Source organism: Scardinius erythrophthalmus, assembly GCF_964197995.2.
Source record: "Scardinius erythrophthalmus genome assembly, chromosome: 2".
Taxonomy (NCBI): domain Eukaryota; kingdom Metazoa; phylum Chordata; class Actinopteri; order Cypriniformes; family Leuciscidae; genus Scardinius; species Scardinius erythrophthalmus.
The window spans coordinates 28,091,740-28,110,521 of NC_138222.1; the positions used below are offsets into that span (position 1 = coordinate 28,091,740).

At 37.6% G+C, this 18,782-nt stretch overlaps 1 protein-coding gene across 1 annotated transcript in view; it reads left to right on the forward strand.

Annotated features, from left to right (window-relative positions):
* Nucleotides 1-2,381: 2,381 nt before the first annotated feature.
* The window catches only part of iqgap1 (IQ motif containing GTPase activating protein 1), a 50,284-nt gene continuing 33,883 nt past the window's right edge, over nt 2,382-18,782 (forward strand). The window contains exons 1-2 of the mRNA XM_081393258.1: nt 2,382-2,621; nt 5,699-5,801. Of these exons, the coding sequence (XP_081249384.1) occupies nt 2,576-2,621; nt 5,699-5,801 (149 nt within the window). The 5' untranslated portion in view covers nt 2,382-2,575. The remainder of the gene's footprint in view (nt 2,622-5,698; nt 5,802-18,782) is intronic.

Genomic DNA, 18,782 nt, shown 5'->3' on the forward strand with positions numbered 1-18,782 from the left:
GGTCCAGACTCCAGTCAACTGTCCGGGTCACTGAGGTGAGGGGAGGTGGGCCACTTAAGTAGTAAACACGGTCTGTTGGTGTTTAACAGGTCACTGGCTGCTTTATAAACTGGTTTGCCCCGCCCTGACTTATATCGTGTCAGCTATTGGACAAAGAAAGGATATTTATTTTCCTGAAATTGAGATTGGAGGCAAACATGCGGTTTATTGCATGTTTAACAGGCAATTCTCCTTCCTGCTGTCGTTTACTATATGCAGGCATATACTGCAGCCGTAGAAACACGAATAGAATAGGATAGGACAGCCTTATTATACTGTAAGTAAGGGATAATGTATAGCGAGGCGGTTGTTATAGCAAATAACAACCCCGACAGGCTGAACGGGGTTGTTATTCGCTATAACAACCGCCTCGCTAGACATTATCCCGCTTATTACATGGCTACCTACAAAATAAATAAATCATTTGACAAAAAATATTGATTTAAAAAGTAGTTTATTGATTTAAAAACGATTATATTGCTTCCGCTAAAGAAAATAGTCCGCTCCGCGTCCATAGCAACGCTCTGTTTTTCATGGCAACGGTGTGTTATACTTCGCAGCGGTCTGTTATCAAGAAATAACAGACCACATTCTACATTGGAATTCAACCAAGCCATGTAATAATAATTTTTATACCATGGTCTGGGTGAATACTCGATTCTGATTGGCTGCAGCCTGGGTGTCCATTAAAAAGTGATAATGTACACCTAGGAAAGGCGTCCCGTCAATTTGCCTGATGACAGTTCTAAATGATTGCGCTGGCTCAAACTCTGATCAACTGCTGCGGTCTGGTCGCTGTGGCCACGTTGCTTGGCAACGCCTGTATACGGGAGATATTAAATAGTGCGCTCGACTTAATAAATTAAAACCCTCACGATTTTTACTCTAAAACACATTAAAGTATTATTAATTGATTAAATATTTCTTTCTTTCGTAAGTGACCATGGTATAAGCGGGTTAATGCCCTTCGAGGTGTCCATTGTCAGGTATTAATGGACATCCGCTGCGCGTCGGACGGTTCACGCCTCGCCGTCGTCCATTAATATCTGATAATGGACACCTCGAAGGGCATTAACCCTTACATAATTATTTTATGCCGTTTGTGTGAGCTCATATTAGGCTACAATTTTTATGAATTGCTAAAACATGAAATCCCATTCTCTGAGCCTATTCCAATTTGTTGAATAAATCACTCTTTCTGTAAATTATTTAACAAGTTCAGGTAGTTAAGACACCATTTGTAAATCTCAAGCACTCATTTTTTTGCAAAACTCTAAACACATTCTGCACTGTGATGCACTAGTGTTTTTAAAACGTTAAACACAGGCAGGCAAAAGTTAAACACAACTACAACACAGTTGTCATCGTTTACACACAACGACTCAAAATCGTTTACACTTATTTCTAATTATGTGGTCAAACCAACTGTACATAATACAAGTCAGTTCAGAGTGCCACAATTGACTCGAAATGTTGCACTGAATGTTGATATGGATGGAAACAAAATAAGAAGGAGAGGAGGAAGAGTATGTGTAAGAGGTGGTGAACAAGGAGGAAGAGGAGGAGGACGAGAAAGAGCGAGATGTGGAGGATGTTATCAAGGCTGGATCTGGCTTTGTCTGTGATGTGGACAATGTGGACCCAACATGAAGACATGAAGCTAAAGCAGAATCAATCTCACTGACCTTGATTCTGCATTTGCACAACTCTTCTGAGTGTACTTTAACATGCTTTTTCATTTAGAGTTTTTTACTGTAAGCTTTTTGGCTATTGTAGTTGGGTCACTGTATTTTCACAGCATACAAGTGCTGAATATATAGACATTCAATACTAAATATGTTTAGTACAATACTATACTTGCAGTGCATACAGTAAACAATTTATTCACCTTACTACTGTAAGTTGTCATTACTATACTTTTTTACGTAATTGCAAAATTGATTTACCTTGTTACTATACTTTTTTGTGTAACCCAATGCTTTAGATTCTGTGTTCTCCATTTTTGATCAGTAGTGCTCATAATATTGACTCGCTGTGTGTGTATGATCTGAAAGCATTGTTTTATTTTGAGCACAGGTAAAATGATTTTGAGGCAATTGTTTGATTTTGCCAGAAGAGTCAGAGGTTCTCTCAATGTGGTTTCAAAAATTTGGTTTTGTGTTTAAGGTTTTGAGAAATTGAGTGATGGTTTCAAGAAATGTGTTGGAAGTTTGCTTAGGCCCCCTGCTGGAGAATCACTGGTATCACTGGTGGCAGACGATGACCGGTGTGGCCTGTAGAGGGCGCTGCAGTCACGGTTAAAAGTTTTCAAGTGATTTCTTGAAATGGGTGTTTCCTGAAACACATACTTCAGGATTTAGGAAGGAACACGCCCATGACATCAGTGGGTTTTCAGAAGAAAAAAAAGTAACTGAAACCGTGCAGCGAAGTAAGAAGGGGGCCAGAGGTGCCTTCTCAAGGTCTAAATATAAATCCTAAAGGACACAGATCTGCGTTGAGAACTCAGAAGGAAATAGGACTAACTTTTTGAGAAAACATGTCAACTTCTGAAGAGACAGACGGTCAACGACCGAGATATGGGTGTAAGTAATATTAATACGTTTTCTTTAGGCGTTCTGAAACATGTTGCTCAGTGTGTTACAAGAAAACTTTTCATTTTCATTTTATACAAATGCTTTAATTCAAAGAAAGTGCCGTTCAATTGCTTTTGATGCTTTTAATACCGTTGCTCGTGTTTTTAATGCTCAAGTTTGCATCGGCATGGTTAACAACTTCCGCATTATAATACTGTATGTGCTGGGGCGAACCGAGCGGGATCACATGGACAGCGTTTTTGAGCAAGCAAACATGTTGTTTTTAATGTAATTTTACACAAATCATCGACATTCAGTTCTCTATGCTGAGAGAACTGCTGTACTACTCAAGAAATATAAACATGAAATATCTGCGCACGGCGTACATACTCTCTGCACACCCTTGATATAGACAAGACCGTTTGAAAAAAAAAAAAAGAGTTTTATTCTCATTTTGAGAAGTTTTCTCTCATTAATGAGTGTTGACTTTATTATTCAGAAAACCAATCAACCTAAACCTAAACGCACCAATGAAGGTCGGACGTCACTACCAGTGAAAAACGCGTCTTTGTATCGTGCGCTGCTATTTATTTCCACCCCAGTCAAACCAAACAGACTAGCCTAATTATGGAGTTACTTTGCTGCAGTAAAGGCGGTTAACTGTTTCTGGTACTAATACAGTTTCAAATATCTGTTTCACTAGCTGACAACTCTGCGAAACCACTCATTTCGAAAAGTATTTCGCTTTAGTGGTGTGAATCACCTCACCTGAATCTTTTGAATCAATTAAAATGATTCATTTAGATGCGCTCACTGATTCGTTAAGTAGGGCTTTATGGCGGTGGGTGGAGCCGAGTCTTTTTGTGCGTTATGAGCGAGTCATCGAATCATTCACTCATCGATTCGTTAAAAAAAAACACTTGGTTGACTGAAACAAGGGTTTAAAGAAACTGCACGATTTTAATCAAAGTATAAAAATTAAACTCAGACCTAAAGTAAATAGGAGTTTAACCCCTGGTTTCACAGACACAGCTTATAGTCTCAGACTAAAATGCATGTTTGAGCTGTTTTAACTGAAAGCAAGTTGCACTGACATATCTTAAAATGTCAGTGCCATTGTTTTGTCTCAAGAAAGTAATGTTTATTTTTTTCTTTCTAGGGCACGTCTTCAAAAGCTACTTAAATACCCTAATTGAATTCAGGCCTAATCCTAGTTTTAGTCTAAGCCCTGTCTGTGAAACCTGGCCTAAGTGATGTAGGCCTACTTGGTGACTTTATTTCTGCATGGTCATTGGCCATCAGTAACTTTTAAACATTCAGAATCATTCAGCCCCCTTTGCTTCTTTTCTTTCTGTGAAGGATTGACTTGCATGATAAACTGAACAAACAATATTTTTTGTTAATGTAGATGTCCGAGTTCATTCTGCTTTTCCACAAACTGAGTTTCACACTCTCATTCAGTCTGAACACACTGACTCGCCCAAATTAAGACTTCTATTTGGCAAGTAGTTTGTTTCAGCTATAAATGAAATGTAATATTAGTCATTAAAGGCACTTAAAAAGGGAGAGACTTCAGTGCATGGAAATTAATGAGAATGATTTGTTCAGAAGAATCAGATTGGTTCACACAAATGAAATGCCAGATTTTACATGTTTTCTTGTTGCAAGCTAGTTATTACTTACTTAAAGGTAGGGAAATATAACAGTTCAAAGGAGGCTTGAGTCTATTTAGCTCTGAACAACAATTATTTGGTGGTTGAATCATGTAATTTTATTATCTTCTAGACTTTTTTTTTAATCTGTATGCAATGGAAAAATGCCATTAATAGTCTTGTTTTTGGAAAACCTTCTAGAGCAGTGCCTGAAACAGTCACTGAAGAATGTAATGAGTGACATAGTACCTTAAGATTACCCTCGTCATAGATCTGTTCACGTCTGAACATGCAAACATCATTTTGAATTGGGTTTCTTTGCAGTTTGTTGCAGGGTAAAGGATTGGTTTGAGGTTTAATAATTCTAAATCTAAGACTGGAATACTATTATGGTTCGCTCACTCTCTTTTAAAATGTAAAATTTATTAAAATTCACAATTTAGGATCTACTCACTCTGACTGCTAGGGATGTGAATCCCCTCAGATGAAAGCTGTTTTCAGAGTAAGAGCCTTGCAGCCTGATTTATTCCCTTAATGTTTATTTTCCAACAGAGGTTTGACTTACAAATGCATCAAATAGGTCCAAAGTGGATCATAACAGTTCAGACCATTTTGAATGTTCCTGTACGACTCTAGAGACCGAAATTAGAAGCTTTTCAAATCTCAGGCCATATTTAAATTTTGGCAGGAATAAAAAAATAGGCATAGAAGTACAGTGTGTTCAATAGATTGTACTGCTGTGGTTCATCTTTTTAAAGAAACACTTTCAGTCGACAAAAACTCCATGAAACGGTTTTGAAAGTTGTGTGTTTTAAAAATTACATGATAGACTGTAAGTCTGTCCCTTACGGTGTCATTTTCATTCGCATAAAATTCAGTATGGTGTCTGTCCTGACTAAGGTCTTTTACAGATGACTGTGTATTTCCAAAGTTTCCTCCTTATTTCTTCTGTCTGAAGTATGTGCAGCCATTAATAATTCAATTTATCTTCTTTTTGAAGATTATATGATTTCAGTATGTGGAATAATCACAGAGGTCAGGCTCATAAGACGTTATATATATTACAAAGTTTGCATAAACTGCTGAGACGGTTTGGTTAGAATGGAGCAGTTTAATTACATTTTATTCTAACCATTTGAGGGTGACTGTATTTAAGTGATTATGTACAGTATGTGAGAAATATATCTAGTACTGTTCTCTTTTTGAACAAAGGCTGTTATTTTAATATATTTTAAAATGTGAATTTTCAGCATCATTACCCCAGTCTTCAGTGTCACATGATCCTTCAGAAATCATTCTAATTTGCTGATTTGCTGCTCAAGAAACATTTCTTCTTTCAAAAGAAATAAAAATCTTATTGAACTCAAACTTTTGAACAGTGCACAGTAAGTGTGTTTCATTCTCATGTCTCGTATGTTTCCCCCGTCATTTTAGCTGTCCTGGATGGTGTGGAGCGGCTCACTGCCGAGGAGATGGATGAGCGGCGTCAGCAGAACATGGCCTATGAATACCTGTGCCACTTGGAGGAGGCTAAACGGTAAGAGTCCAAATCTCCATTTCAGCCCCTCGGCAGTTGTGCTACTTGATGACGGTTAACAGTTACGGTTAAAATAGCAGCTTAGCTTTCAGTTGGTGGTTATTTAATGTCTGGATGAATACTTGTCACATGATTTTGGGTTTGTATCTGCATGTCTCAGCAAGACCTGACTACAGTGAATTTCTAAATAACTCAGACTCTCCATGAAAAGATAGCCCCCCCCCCCCCCCAAAAGCCGTTGTTTTCTCACCCCCATGTCATTCATTACAAACCTGTAAGACTTTCTTTTTTTCTGTGGAACAATTGAAAAATATTTGAGTATTTCAGCTGTTTTTGTCCACACAGTGAAAGCCATGAAGGCCCAAAACTTCATTGAACCCTAAAAGTTTTCATTTTATGTACAAAATAAGTATAGAAACATTCTTAAAAGTATCTTCTTTTGTGTAATGCAAATGGAAGGTCAAACAGGTTTGTAATGACATAAGGGTGAGAAAATAAGGACAGAATTGAAATGTTTGGGTGAATTGTCCTGTAAATTAAAACAGGTTTTCAAGGAGTGTGTGGAAAGTGAGATCTGAGTGCGTAATACTACTGTTGAAAAGTTTGGGGTTGGATTTTCAGCATCATTACTCCAGTCTTCAGTGTCACATGACCCTTCATAAATCATTCTAATATGATGATTTGCAGCTCAAGAAACATTTCCTATTATTATCAATGTTGAAGCGATATAAACAGCAGTTGTGCTGCTGTTTATATTTATTTGTAAACCATGATAGCTTTTTTTTTTTTTCAGGATTTTTTTGATGAATAGAAAATTCAAAAGGGCAGCATTTATTTGAATTGGAAATCTTTTGTAATATTATGAATGTCTTTACTGCCAATTTTGATCGACTTAGTGTGTCCTTGATGAAAAAAAGTTAAAGGGGTCATGAACTGGCTTTTTTAATTTTTTTATATTGTTGACTGAGGTCAACTTATGACGTTCGTTTGTTTTTTTACATTAATCAAAATGATTAAGTAATAGGCTATTTTCTACCCTGGTTTTTTTATGGGCGTGTCACATTGAAGACTTGGAAGTAAACGCTCACTGCTATGATTGGATAACAGTTTTGCATATTATAATGAGTTTCATGTAATGTGCGAATCGGTGGGCGGGGCTAAACAGGCAGTGTTGAAGTAGGCGTTGATCTTCTTCTGCGGAGGCGGTGTTTTATACCCTGTGACATCATAGATCCCCATTGTCATCATAGTCGTTCGCTGTGCCTGGTGTCAATAAAAGCTTTTATTGGACTAACAAGGAAGTTTTCAGTTCTGAAACTTACAGGATATTCTATATGTCAAAAGCTCAAGGAAAATTTGATTTCTCAGTTCATCACCCCTTTAATTTCTTAATAAAAAAACCCTATTTCTTACTGACACCGTTTGAATGGTTGGGCAGATTTGTACATTTTCATAGGTAAATTTGAGTAGTGCTTCCCTCAGGGTGTTTCTGTGCGGTTGCTAATGTGTTGTAAGTGATTTTAAGCATGTTGCTGTGTGGTTAAGCATTCTAGATCATTACTAGGTCCAGTTAGGTGGCTTGGATAAGAAATGGCTCACCTCCATCAAACCACACAAGGTGTGTGATGAGTTACATGCCAAAGTAGAAGTTTATTTAAGTCTCTAATCAGCTGTATCTATATTTTTGGGATCTTTTGGAGATTAAGGCCTGTCAGTGCATTCATTACATACACAAAGACACATTAGTGGTGCAAGAGGAAGTGAGTCAGTCCCTGTTGATTTCAGTATCTCACTTTGTAACTGTGGCAACATGAGGTTGTCATAGAGACTGGTTCCGGTGTCTGCGTGTTTGAGGGAATGAGTGCGTGACATAGTGGGAGAGAAAGAAACTCCACTGCATAAGTGGGCAGATAAGGTCAAAAGAGTCAAAGTCATTCTGCTGTTTATACCCTCTTCAGGTGTCCTCATTTGGCCTGCTGTGGCATCCGAAATTTACAGTGCGCCTGCACTTTAATAAATCAACTAAAACTCCAAATTGTTGCTATTCTTGACGTCAACCATCATGCTTTTGCCTGGAGGACGAGAGAAAGTTTCTTTCTCAGACCTTGTTGAGCTGACAGTATTTGCCCTCGGGCTTGATCTCTGGAATTCTTGGAGTTTGCAGCGAGTGTGACGTACGGCGATCTGCGGTATGATGGGAATTTTGCAGGTTTATATGCAGTGTCTGAAAGCAAAAGCTTGTGAATTTGTGTTAGTTGTTAGAATACCGCTGTGCTGATATTTCCAAACGAGCTTTTATCTTTGGTTTATTTCCATACCACAATTTACTTTAAAGCATGAAAGCCTGCTCTGTATGACGGTTTGCTCAAATGAATTGCGTTGGTCTCTGAGCTATGTAATGCAAATTCTGCACTTACTTTATCCATTCTTATTTCCATCTGTGACTATCTAGGAACCACTGTGCCATTTCTTATTTTGCACTCTTGAGCACTCATTTGGTTCTAAATGGTTCTAGAATAGGTTCTTTGGAACAATAGCGTAACCCTTTTTAAAAGTTTCCATTAAGAACCATGCTTTGAAAGTACTATAGAACCCTAATGATTTTATGAAGAACCTGTATGTGTTTCTTTGCTCTGTTGAACACAAAAGAAGATATTTTGAAGAATGTAGGTAACCAGACAGTTGATACTGACTTCCATAGTGTTATTGCTCACTTTTTTTTTAAGTGCGGGTATAAAGAACCCTAAACTGTTACTTAAAGAGCCATTTCAGCATTAAAGGATTCTTCAGGACAATGTGGTTCTAAGAGTGAATGATGTCTTCTGGAAATTTAAACAGTATGAGTTCAACAGAAGGAGACCTGCTGTAAAAATTGGTGTCAGCAAGGTCAAGAAGATGCATGAAGGTCAGGGCACAAGGTCACAGTTTTGCATGTAGAGTTGCATGCCCCCCCCCACCTTGTGGGTGGGAGTCAGCCATTTTTGATTACCTTGCAGTTCAGATGCTTTTGTTTCCGCTTTTTTTTTCTTCATTTTCTTGAAATGTTTTTCAAAAGAATATGAAGGAGTACATTTATAAGAATTGACACTCTTATTCGTCATTGACCTTACAACATTACTCAGCTGAAGTGCAAAGCATCTTGGGAAGACATCTGTGTCATGATGAGGTCTACTGGCAGTTTGCCGTCTTTTTTGGAGTGTTATACAAACCTCCCATTTTGCCTGCTGTTAATTGTAGGTTTTTGTACTGTAAATGTTGAGAAGAGATTGATCCTGAGGATGCAGGGAAAGAGAAGTGTGAGCGAGGATTGAGAGAATATAACCTGTGGTTTGTATCTCTCAACATAGTTGTATGGTTCACCACTGCTATTACTGGCAGTCACACTGGGATGTGTGAATATTTGGTCCAGCCCTTCAAAACTGGTCCTTTCTAAACTACACCCGCCCCTCTCATAACTTTGTGAAGGTGTAGCCTATGTCAGATTCCTCTGTTATGTTGCATAGTATTATACATCTTAGTATCACGTCAGTAAAAAGTAGTTTGTTACATGCTTTCCTTTTTTTCCTTGAAAAATACTTAGTTCTCTTTTATGGCTATTAAAGCATCTTGCATGCTTAAATCAGTTCAGTGCCAGGTCAGTTCAGACCTTAAGCTGAAGGCTGTCGCCTTTAGCTTCAGATAAATTCTTTAGAGTTCCAAGGACTCAAGTTATTTTCATCATCCATTTGAAAAAAAAAAAGAGAAGTGTGAAATATTACACATTAATAAACAACTGTATAGTATATAAAAATATTATATTTAATTTACAAGTGTCATGTAGTCATTTTTATTCATCATTTAGGGTATACTTTCTTACTATTAAATTAGACACGTGATTTTCGGGTGTATTCACACACACTAGGCACGGTTGCCTTGTACCGTGCCCTGTCGCGATTGTCCACCTCTTCCAAGCTGGCCAGGGGCGGTTCAGCAAACAGCGCCCGGGCACGGTATGAAGCGATCACACTAGTCCAACAAACCAGAATTTGGGGGTCAAACATGCTCTGGCACAGTTCAGATCGCCTAGTGTGAGTACACTCTTAAAGGGGTGATGAACTGAGAAATCAAATTTTCCTTGAGCTTTTGACATATAAGAGATCATCATACTATAATAATATCCTGTAAGTTTCAGAACTGAAAACTACCTTGTTAGTCCAATAAAAGCTTTTATAGACATCAGGCTCAGCAAACGACTCCTTTTTCAAAGTGGGGATCTATGACGTCAAAGAGGATAAAACACCGCCTCCACAAAAGAAGATCAACGCCTACTTCAACACGGCCTGTTTAGCCCCGCCCACCGATTCACCCAAACATGCTAAATAACATAGGATGACATGATGATTGCTAAACCGGATCGAGCTACTTCCAAGCAATAAACATGCTGTTTACTAAATATTGTGCGTGCCTGTTTGTGGAAGAAGACAGTCTGCATAAGCTTCCTTCGGACTCCAGCATGGTTAAACTTTATTAAATCAGTCAATCACAATTTCCCGACGGATCTGCCAGCAACATGTAAGTAAACCATGTGTATTCTAATGCCTGATCTGCGATCAGTGATTTCTGATGTGTAATTATTCAAGTTCAGATATCTTTCTCTTAAAATCGTTCAATACTATTAATGCATCAGTGACTAAACGATCAACTTCACATAATTTCTCGTAGTATTATGAAAATAATCTTTTTTAAACTGTTATTAAATTATATACAGAAAGCGATCAAAGAACGATCCATTTCCATTCGCCCAAGCTGTCAATCAAACAGCACAGCGCGAGCCGCGAGGGCTTATCTGGACACTTACCAAACTCGTGATGAAATAATGACACTGTTACACTACACAACGAAGCTCTTACTGTGTATTCACATCGTGTTTGCATTGTGATTTGGTGTAAGCATTTGTGAGAGTGCAAAAATTGCATTGCAATGATAAGATCTTTATTCACGCGATCAACAGACTGTCTGTCATCCGCTCAGTGCTCATCATGCTGCAACCTTTCATGTGATGGAATAGATTTACATATAATGCTTTAAACGATTCTTTTCACGATTTGTTAATCTCGATAGCTGTAATAGTAAAAACGTAGTAAAAGTTTTCGAGAGAGTTCATGTAATACTAGCTATTTCATATGCAAGCATGTCAGCCAATCACAGCAGTCGGCGTTTGCACTGCAGTCTCACAGCAGACACGCCCCTTAAAACGGAGCGTTCAAACCTGAGGCTGAAATCAGGCTTGGAAAAATGGCTTTTATTTATAAATTATGACAATTTTTGATATAAAAATCATACTAACATTATAAGGGCACCCCAGGCAACATTATAAAATAATAAAACAATCCAGTTCATGACCCCTTTAATGATATCAATTCCTGCTTTATTCAGGAAAAAGAAGTAACTTATGTTATTTGTGTTTTTTACTTTTCTTTTTATTAGACTTTTCTACTGCCCCCTTAATAAATAAAATTCTTACTTGGTGGGCACTAGGACCTGGAGGGGGCTGTTGCACGCGCTAGTGACTGTTGACAGGTATAGAGTGGTGCAGGGATGATGTATTTTTGTAGGCCAAAACCCGGAAACAAGTTAGCATTTTAGCACTTCCGGTTCCGTCGTCCTAAAGTAGGGGCTTTGGAGGAACGTTTTCATTGTTCCTATAACTTTTGGCAGTAGTACACTTTTTGCCGTGTTTGCACCGCAGGAACTGGGAACGATTTTAGTTATAGTAATGCCTTTTGGGTGGACTAAATAAGCTCTTAAGAGTAGAGTCTTAACCCAGCACAATAGGAACTATTTTTGAGTAAGTGTATGTTGATTGGCTGAACACATGCCATTGTGTTCTTGTGTTCTTTTTTTTTCAGCCTTGATGATATAGTAGCACTACAAGTTGTCGTGGAAGGTTTAATCTCTTAGCCCTCATTTTTGCTCGTTTAATCACATAACTTCTACTTCTACATTCCATCTGTTATCACAAAACCCACGACACACAACACAGCTCCGATCACGGCGTCCGGCGTCCTCCATCCTCCAGTTGTGGATGCTGTTGAATACCACGATTAAATGACATTGCTGTCGGCCAGCTTACATCACTTCAGAGTTCTTAATGGTGGTGTCAATGCAATCAAGACAATGGCTCTAGGGGAAAATTAATTTAGTTATCGGGGGACCGCCGTAGTGGCTATTTCCAAAACTGAGTTCCTATAAACTACTCTGTGAGAGAGCCCCTATTGTGTTTTAAAAAAATAAATAAATGTATTATCGGTTTTTGGTTAAATGCTTGAAATAAGGTCTGTGGTGAACACAAGCCCAAGATATTTTCAATACTCAATCAATAAAGCCTTTAGGCTACTTGTCTTGTAAAAGGCAATTGCTAGCAAGTGGCTAAATGGGACTATATGACATTAAATGTCAACAGGTAAACTCATCTACTCAATAGTGCACTTTCATAGCCTTGTTGTGTTTAAAATCGGTTCTTGCAAACTATTACAACTCAAACTTTCTGAGAATTTCTTTTTTAAACAAAGACTGAAAGAGTTGTTGGATGCTTAGTGATGGTGAATAATCCAAAAGCCAGTGGACATATCCTATTGGGTTTTTGTAGAGGGAACCAGGGTAATACTAACTTCCAGGTTTGCCTACAAAAATATGTCATTATAGAGTTGTGCAGGGATGACATTAAATCCCGGAGGTCTAATTCGCCACTGGTTCCCTCAAGATTGTCCTATGGGTTTTTATAATATGGTTCTTCAATTTACAGTAAAATAAGGTCTGTGGTAAAAATAACTTGCTGATACTTGAACATTTTGCTCTACAATGTTACACACAACCATATAAAAAACGTGAATTTTGTAGCTGTTCTGTTTATTAAAAAAAAGTATGTTTCTAATAAGTAACTAGATAAGAACGTTTGGGATGTGAGTGTGTGCGGTTTACATTGTAGAGCAAAACATTGAAGTATCGCCAACGCCAAGACATGATTACCATAGACCTTATTTCACTCATAAATTGAAAGACCCATTAAAATCTCATGGAAAAATCTTAAGAGCACCAATGCCGAATTAGGCCCTGTCCCAAATAGCACACTTCATATAAACTTACGGTCTTGTGGACTTAAAATGGCCGCCATGTACGCATGATTGTGATGTCCAGGAGTCCATAGGGTGTACCATTTGTCATTTTAGGTTTCCGATATGCACCCTCGATGCGCACTTTTGCAGAGCCCTCACTGAAGGCTTCGTCCCGGCAGTCAAAGCAGCGTTACATCGCGAAAGTGTGGACTTGTAGGAAGAACGTGAGTGTTTAGGGTGCCATTTGGGACTGGGCCAAAGTCTTCCTGGTTTTGACATCATCCCTGCAGTACTCTATTCAAACCAGTCACATCATTCTGCACTCGCATGCTCAAGGTCAAGGTGGCAATCCGAAAAAGTGAATCTAATAGGGCTGCAACAAACGATTATTTTGATAATCGACTAATCTAACGATTATTAGAACGATTAATCGACTATTCATCGATTATTTCGCCGACTAATCAGTACTTTTGGAACGATTATTCAGCCTTTTCAATTAGCTAAAACACTGAGTTATACATATTCTAACTATAATATATATATAAAAAAATCACTTCAGCTTTTGAAATGGTTGTTTTAATGAACTTTGAGCAACTAAACAGGTCATTCTATTTAAGTTTTCAGATTTCTGTCCAACTCAAATCACACACAAATGCTCTCTAAGCAACATTGGTTAAATATTCTGTTCACTTTAAATAGAAAAAAATAAACAAAAAAATTATCAGCTGCATTACAGACACACTTAAACTGCAAACAATTATTATAAGAATTTTTTTTTTATTGATATGACAATTGAGCTGAGCTGACAGAGACATTCTCATTCACCTTTTAATTTACAGTATAAAAAAATAACTGACATGATATTCTTCATAACATCTCCTTTTGTAAGTCTTCATGAATATGTAACAAAATACAGGCAAGGGATAATACTGTAATAACGTTACCTAATAGAGCTACAATAATAAAAACAGCCCTGACTCCTAAGCTCGATCAAGCTTTATTCTATGCAAAAATAAATCATCACATTACTGTAATTATATTATTATTGTTAATATTATTGCTATTAGTAGTATTGCATTCTCTAAAAAGAGATTTACTGCTAGTTATTTAGCTTCAGCTGGAGAACATTCACCTCTCACTGGCTCGTCTTGTGCCGGTGTGTTTCCTCTTTAAGTGCTTTAACATGCATGTTGTGCTCCCGTGAAAAGCAAGTTACGCCTTGCATGTATTGCATACGATAGTTTTGTGAAACTTTACACACCTTGCTAGTTCGGATTCGTTTGCACTCCGTCATAATTCGCGCTGTGTTTTCTTCTACCGCAATAGCATTTGTAACGGCTGCATTACACTCTAGCGCTACAGCGCCGTAGCGGTCAAATCCCGATATTGCAGGCCCTTACATTAGGTCACGTGGGATCAAACGACTACTCGACAACAAAGATATTTGTCGACAATTTTTTATTGTCGACGTTGTCGACAATGTCGACTAATCGTTTCAGCCCTCAATCTAATCACCATATTATGTTCACTTCAAGCATGACACCACAGCTGATCTTATCACTAGCACTCCTTGCACACATGTGAGTTATGCAGACGCATAATCAACAAGTCGTCTTATCAGCAAGGCATATTCATATAATCTTTTCATATCAGACCAATATGTTACATTTTAATATGTCAATATGTTACGATTCCGATGACATTTCAATAATATTGTGCATCTCTAAAGTTAAACTTTTGTCAACTCTGCCCACATCACGCCACAGGTGCTGTTGCTTTCCTTGAAAAGAAGGGATTTCAGAATTCACTTTTGCTGCAGATCACTGCCAGTGTGAATGGCATTTAGGCTGCTCTCTGTGCTTAAACTACCACCACAAAATACTGAGAACTGAATAGGTTGGAAAATAGCTATTTTCCACAATTTTTTTTCCACAAATGGTAAAATGAAAGCAGACTGAGAAAGGTCAGGTTTAATGATAGTTTGCTTGTCTGTCCAAATTTTTTATTAAATTCACTTATAAAAACAGTGACCTGTTCCTCTTATTTAAAAAAAAAAAAAAAAACACTTTCATGCAATTTCCTGTTGAGCTACAGGCAGTTTTAAATATGCTCTCAGAGTGAGGTAGAGAAACCTTGGCTGTCTTTAGGGAATAGAGCTGTAATAATTGTAACAATACAGAGGATGTGGGGAACTGTGCAATACGCTGCCCATTGTTTACATCTTTTTAAAAATATTTAAACACAATGTAACTTAATTGACATGAAATGAAAATGTAATCTATTTTTTAAATGCATCTTATTGTGAACTTTTCATCCATGCATGCATGTTTTATTTTTTGACCTCATATTGTAAATCAACACTTAACTAGATCCAGTGACAATGACAGACTTCTCTTTATGCTCAATCATTTAGTTAGTTGAAAACCCCACTCAGGGTGTACGTATTTGTTGCTACTTTCATTTCATTGTGACGTTGAACTCTATGGACAGCATCTGTTAATTTGCCTCGGAAAATACTTTAGACTAGATCAAGAAAAAAAAAATATTTGCAGTAAGGGTGGGAATCTTTAGTTACGATTTAGTTTTAATTCAGGAGTCCTGGTCCAAAATGATTCTCAGTGCATTTCTGCCTTTCTGTAGAAATGTAGGGTCAAGCTTCGGTGTTTTAGCTGCTGGTAATTACCTGTAAATCACCAGGCAATGGTGGTGAGAAAATGAATATTTTTGGTGTCAGGGAGGGGGAACCAATGACATTCACTCCCTAACTTCTGCTACGTTATAGAATTATAATTATACTGAAGCATGAGGTCATTGTTCATTATGTGATTTGCTTTAGTACGGCTCTCGTTCACTCACACATTAGACAGCCTCTCCCTTGTTTGGACAGGAAAAAGCCCACACCCCTGTGTTTGTCTGCTCCACCCTTCATTACCCACTGCTTTTTTTCCCTCAAGCCTTTCACAGGTGCTCTTCCCAGGAAAATGGCAGCGTCCACTTGGCTCTGGTTTCAAGAAATGAGCCTTAGTTCGTGTTTTTATGATGACTGTTTGACCTGACAAGTTACTTTAGTTTATTTATTTGATACATATTTGGTTTTAGACTTCTGAGACTTCCAACATTTTCTGTGAGAATATGTGGGGGTGAGATTATTTGTCCTCCGTGAATGACTTTTTCTCTTGAAACAGAAATACTGTACAGGGTCTCTTGACCCCTGGGTCACAGCTGTGATACCAATGAAAGAAGCACACACTAAGTCCATTGTCACACACTAAAGTGAGGAAGGGGAGACTGTTCGTTTTAAAACCAGAGACCCATTTTGATGCCTAAGCTTGTCTGTAATGTTTGGGAAATTGGAGATGTTGGCTGCAAGGTTCATTTCCTCTACTCCAAATGCTTATAGTGGCCCTAAAAGTGGTATATGAGGACACTTACACATTAAATGTCATTGCATTAGATAACTAAAATAAGTGATACTTGAATTGATATTTATGGAAATATATTACAATCACTTTTCAATCAAAATATTTAACAAATAGAAGTTCGATTGGATTTTACAAATAATGTTCAAAATGAAGACAAATTTCAAAACATTCAAAAACAGTGAATCATGTTTAAGGGTGGGTGATTTATGACAAATTGAATGTCATCATATGAGTAATTTCTTGTTTATTTCACATTTTTGTTATTTTGTTTCAACTTATTATTAAACTTAGGGAGATTTCACACCTGAAAGTCCGAACCAAAGTTCACGTTTTGATACATTTTATACATTCGGTTATTTATGCAATTATGCATTCGCAATTATGCGAGCGCACTAAAGAACTTTACATGACATACTTGCGTCCTGTGGTCATCATCTTGACATTGATTGGTTTGTAAACGGACATGCGTCTGACGTCAGCGTGTTGTCAATTTGGTGGGTAACTTTGACAAAAACTTTGACAAGAATGAATGAACAGACGCATATCGTTGCCACTATACTGTTATTATTACGGCATTAATACCTGCAGCACCAACTAATACTCGAGGCTAATAAATTCGCCAAATGAACATCCTCGTTGTGCGAACATTTTATCGCCGCCGGCAGGAAAGAAGATGAAGACTGCAAGCAATCCAGCGAGAACCACCGGAACTTCCTGTAAATGGTCTGAAAGTTCGAACCATACAGAAAATTGTTTCACACTAGAAACGAGCCAAACCTTTGTTCAGTTTGATCGGGACCGAGACTACCACTTTTCGTCTGACCAAATTTCGTCTGTTTGGTCCGGACCGTGGTCCGGGGGAGGTTTCACACCTGTAATTTTGATTTGGATCAAACTGAAAAGTCAGAAAATCTGGACCAAACAAGGTAGGTGTGAAGGGCCCTAAGTTCAACGATGCAAATTACAAACAACAGGGCAAATACAATAATACTAAGAAAGACACAAATGAAATAAATTCTGATTACTTGAATACTATTGACATAAGTTTGCCTGCATTTGACCATTCAAGTGCAAAAAGCCTTGAAAGAGAACTAAATTCAGAATCAGGTTTGAGAGAGACTTTCTGTACATGCACTTGGGTGTGTGTCAGACAGCATGAGTACATTGAGTATTTTTTCACAGTGGTGTATTGTGCTTAACTCTGTTTTTTTTTTGGGGGGGAAATGTGTTGTATTATTTATTTGTAGATATTTGATCCAAATACCTCTTGGGACCAGTGTATTGGTTCCCAGATGTATGCAATAGAGTGCAACAATGCTCGCCCCCCTTTTCAGCTGCATTGGTTCCAGAAATATTTTTTCCATTCATTTCTCCCATAGGGATTTAAAAAAAAAAAGAGTCTTGGTTAAAGAGTTATAAGTCGTGAACCAAGCCAATCAGCTATGAGGTGAATCACACCACTACAAACTTTGATATGAAGACAAACATTTTTGGAAAATCCAACAAAAATCCAAAGGTAGAAGACTGTGTACTTAACAGCTTCAGTGAGGGAAAGAACTACAATCCCATGAAGTACTGTGAACCGCATAATCATAATGAAGCATAATGGAGAAATATAAAACTACATTTTACAATTTTTTTTTTTTTTTTTTCATTTATATTTATATGTGTCCCGGGCTTAACATTACCTTAATACCTTCCTGCAAAGTTCAGCTCCAACCCTGATCAAACACAACTGAAGCAGCTAATTAAGATCTTCAGGGGCACTAGATAATTAGGTGTGTTGGATCTGAACTCTTCAGGTAGGTAGATCTCCTGGAATGTTGTAAATATGTCACGTAATGTTACATTAACCTCAAAGCCATTCAATGACCATAAACTTGTTAGACATCTAGAAACTCTAGAGAACTCTAGACTAGAGAGGAGCATTTTGCTAAATATATGCTCTGTATTGCATATTCATTGTATTTTTATGTACGTTTTATGTATGTTCTTCAATATTTAATGTATGTTTAAATAAATACATTTTATGATGACAGCCACTATTTAAATGCTTATATTTCAAAAAATGAGTAGAAACATTATTATGCCATTAAAAAGTTATAATCAGGCTTGACATCGACACTCCAAATGCGGCTGGATTTCAGCAGTGGCGTGTTACGCAGTCCTACTAGCCACTTTGACGGGTTGATTCTTTTTTTTAAATATAATATATACATTTTCAATTGTAGTCTTTTAAAGCTATCTGAAATAATAAACTAAGTGCCAAGGTAGTGTTGTCAAAAATATAGTTTTTTCGATACATATTGATACTGAAATATCTGAAATGCTGTCAATACTCATTTTCTGCAGAATAGATAAATGAAACCAGTTGCGCTTTCTCGCTCTCTCATCTCTCCGACAGTGAGTCACACGCAAACCCGCCTCCCCTCACTCATTCGTTTCTTTTTCTACAGATAAATATT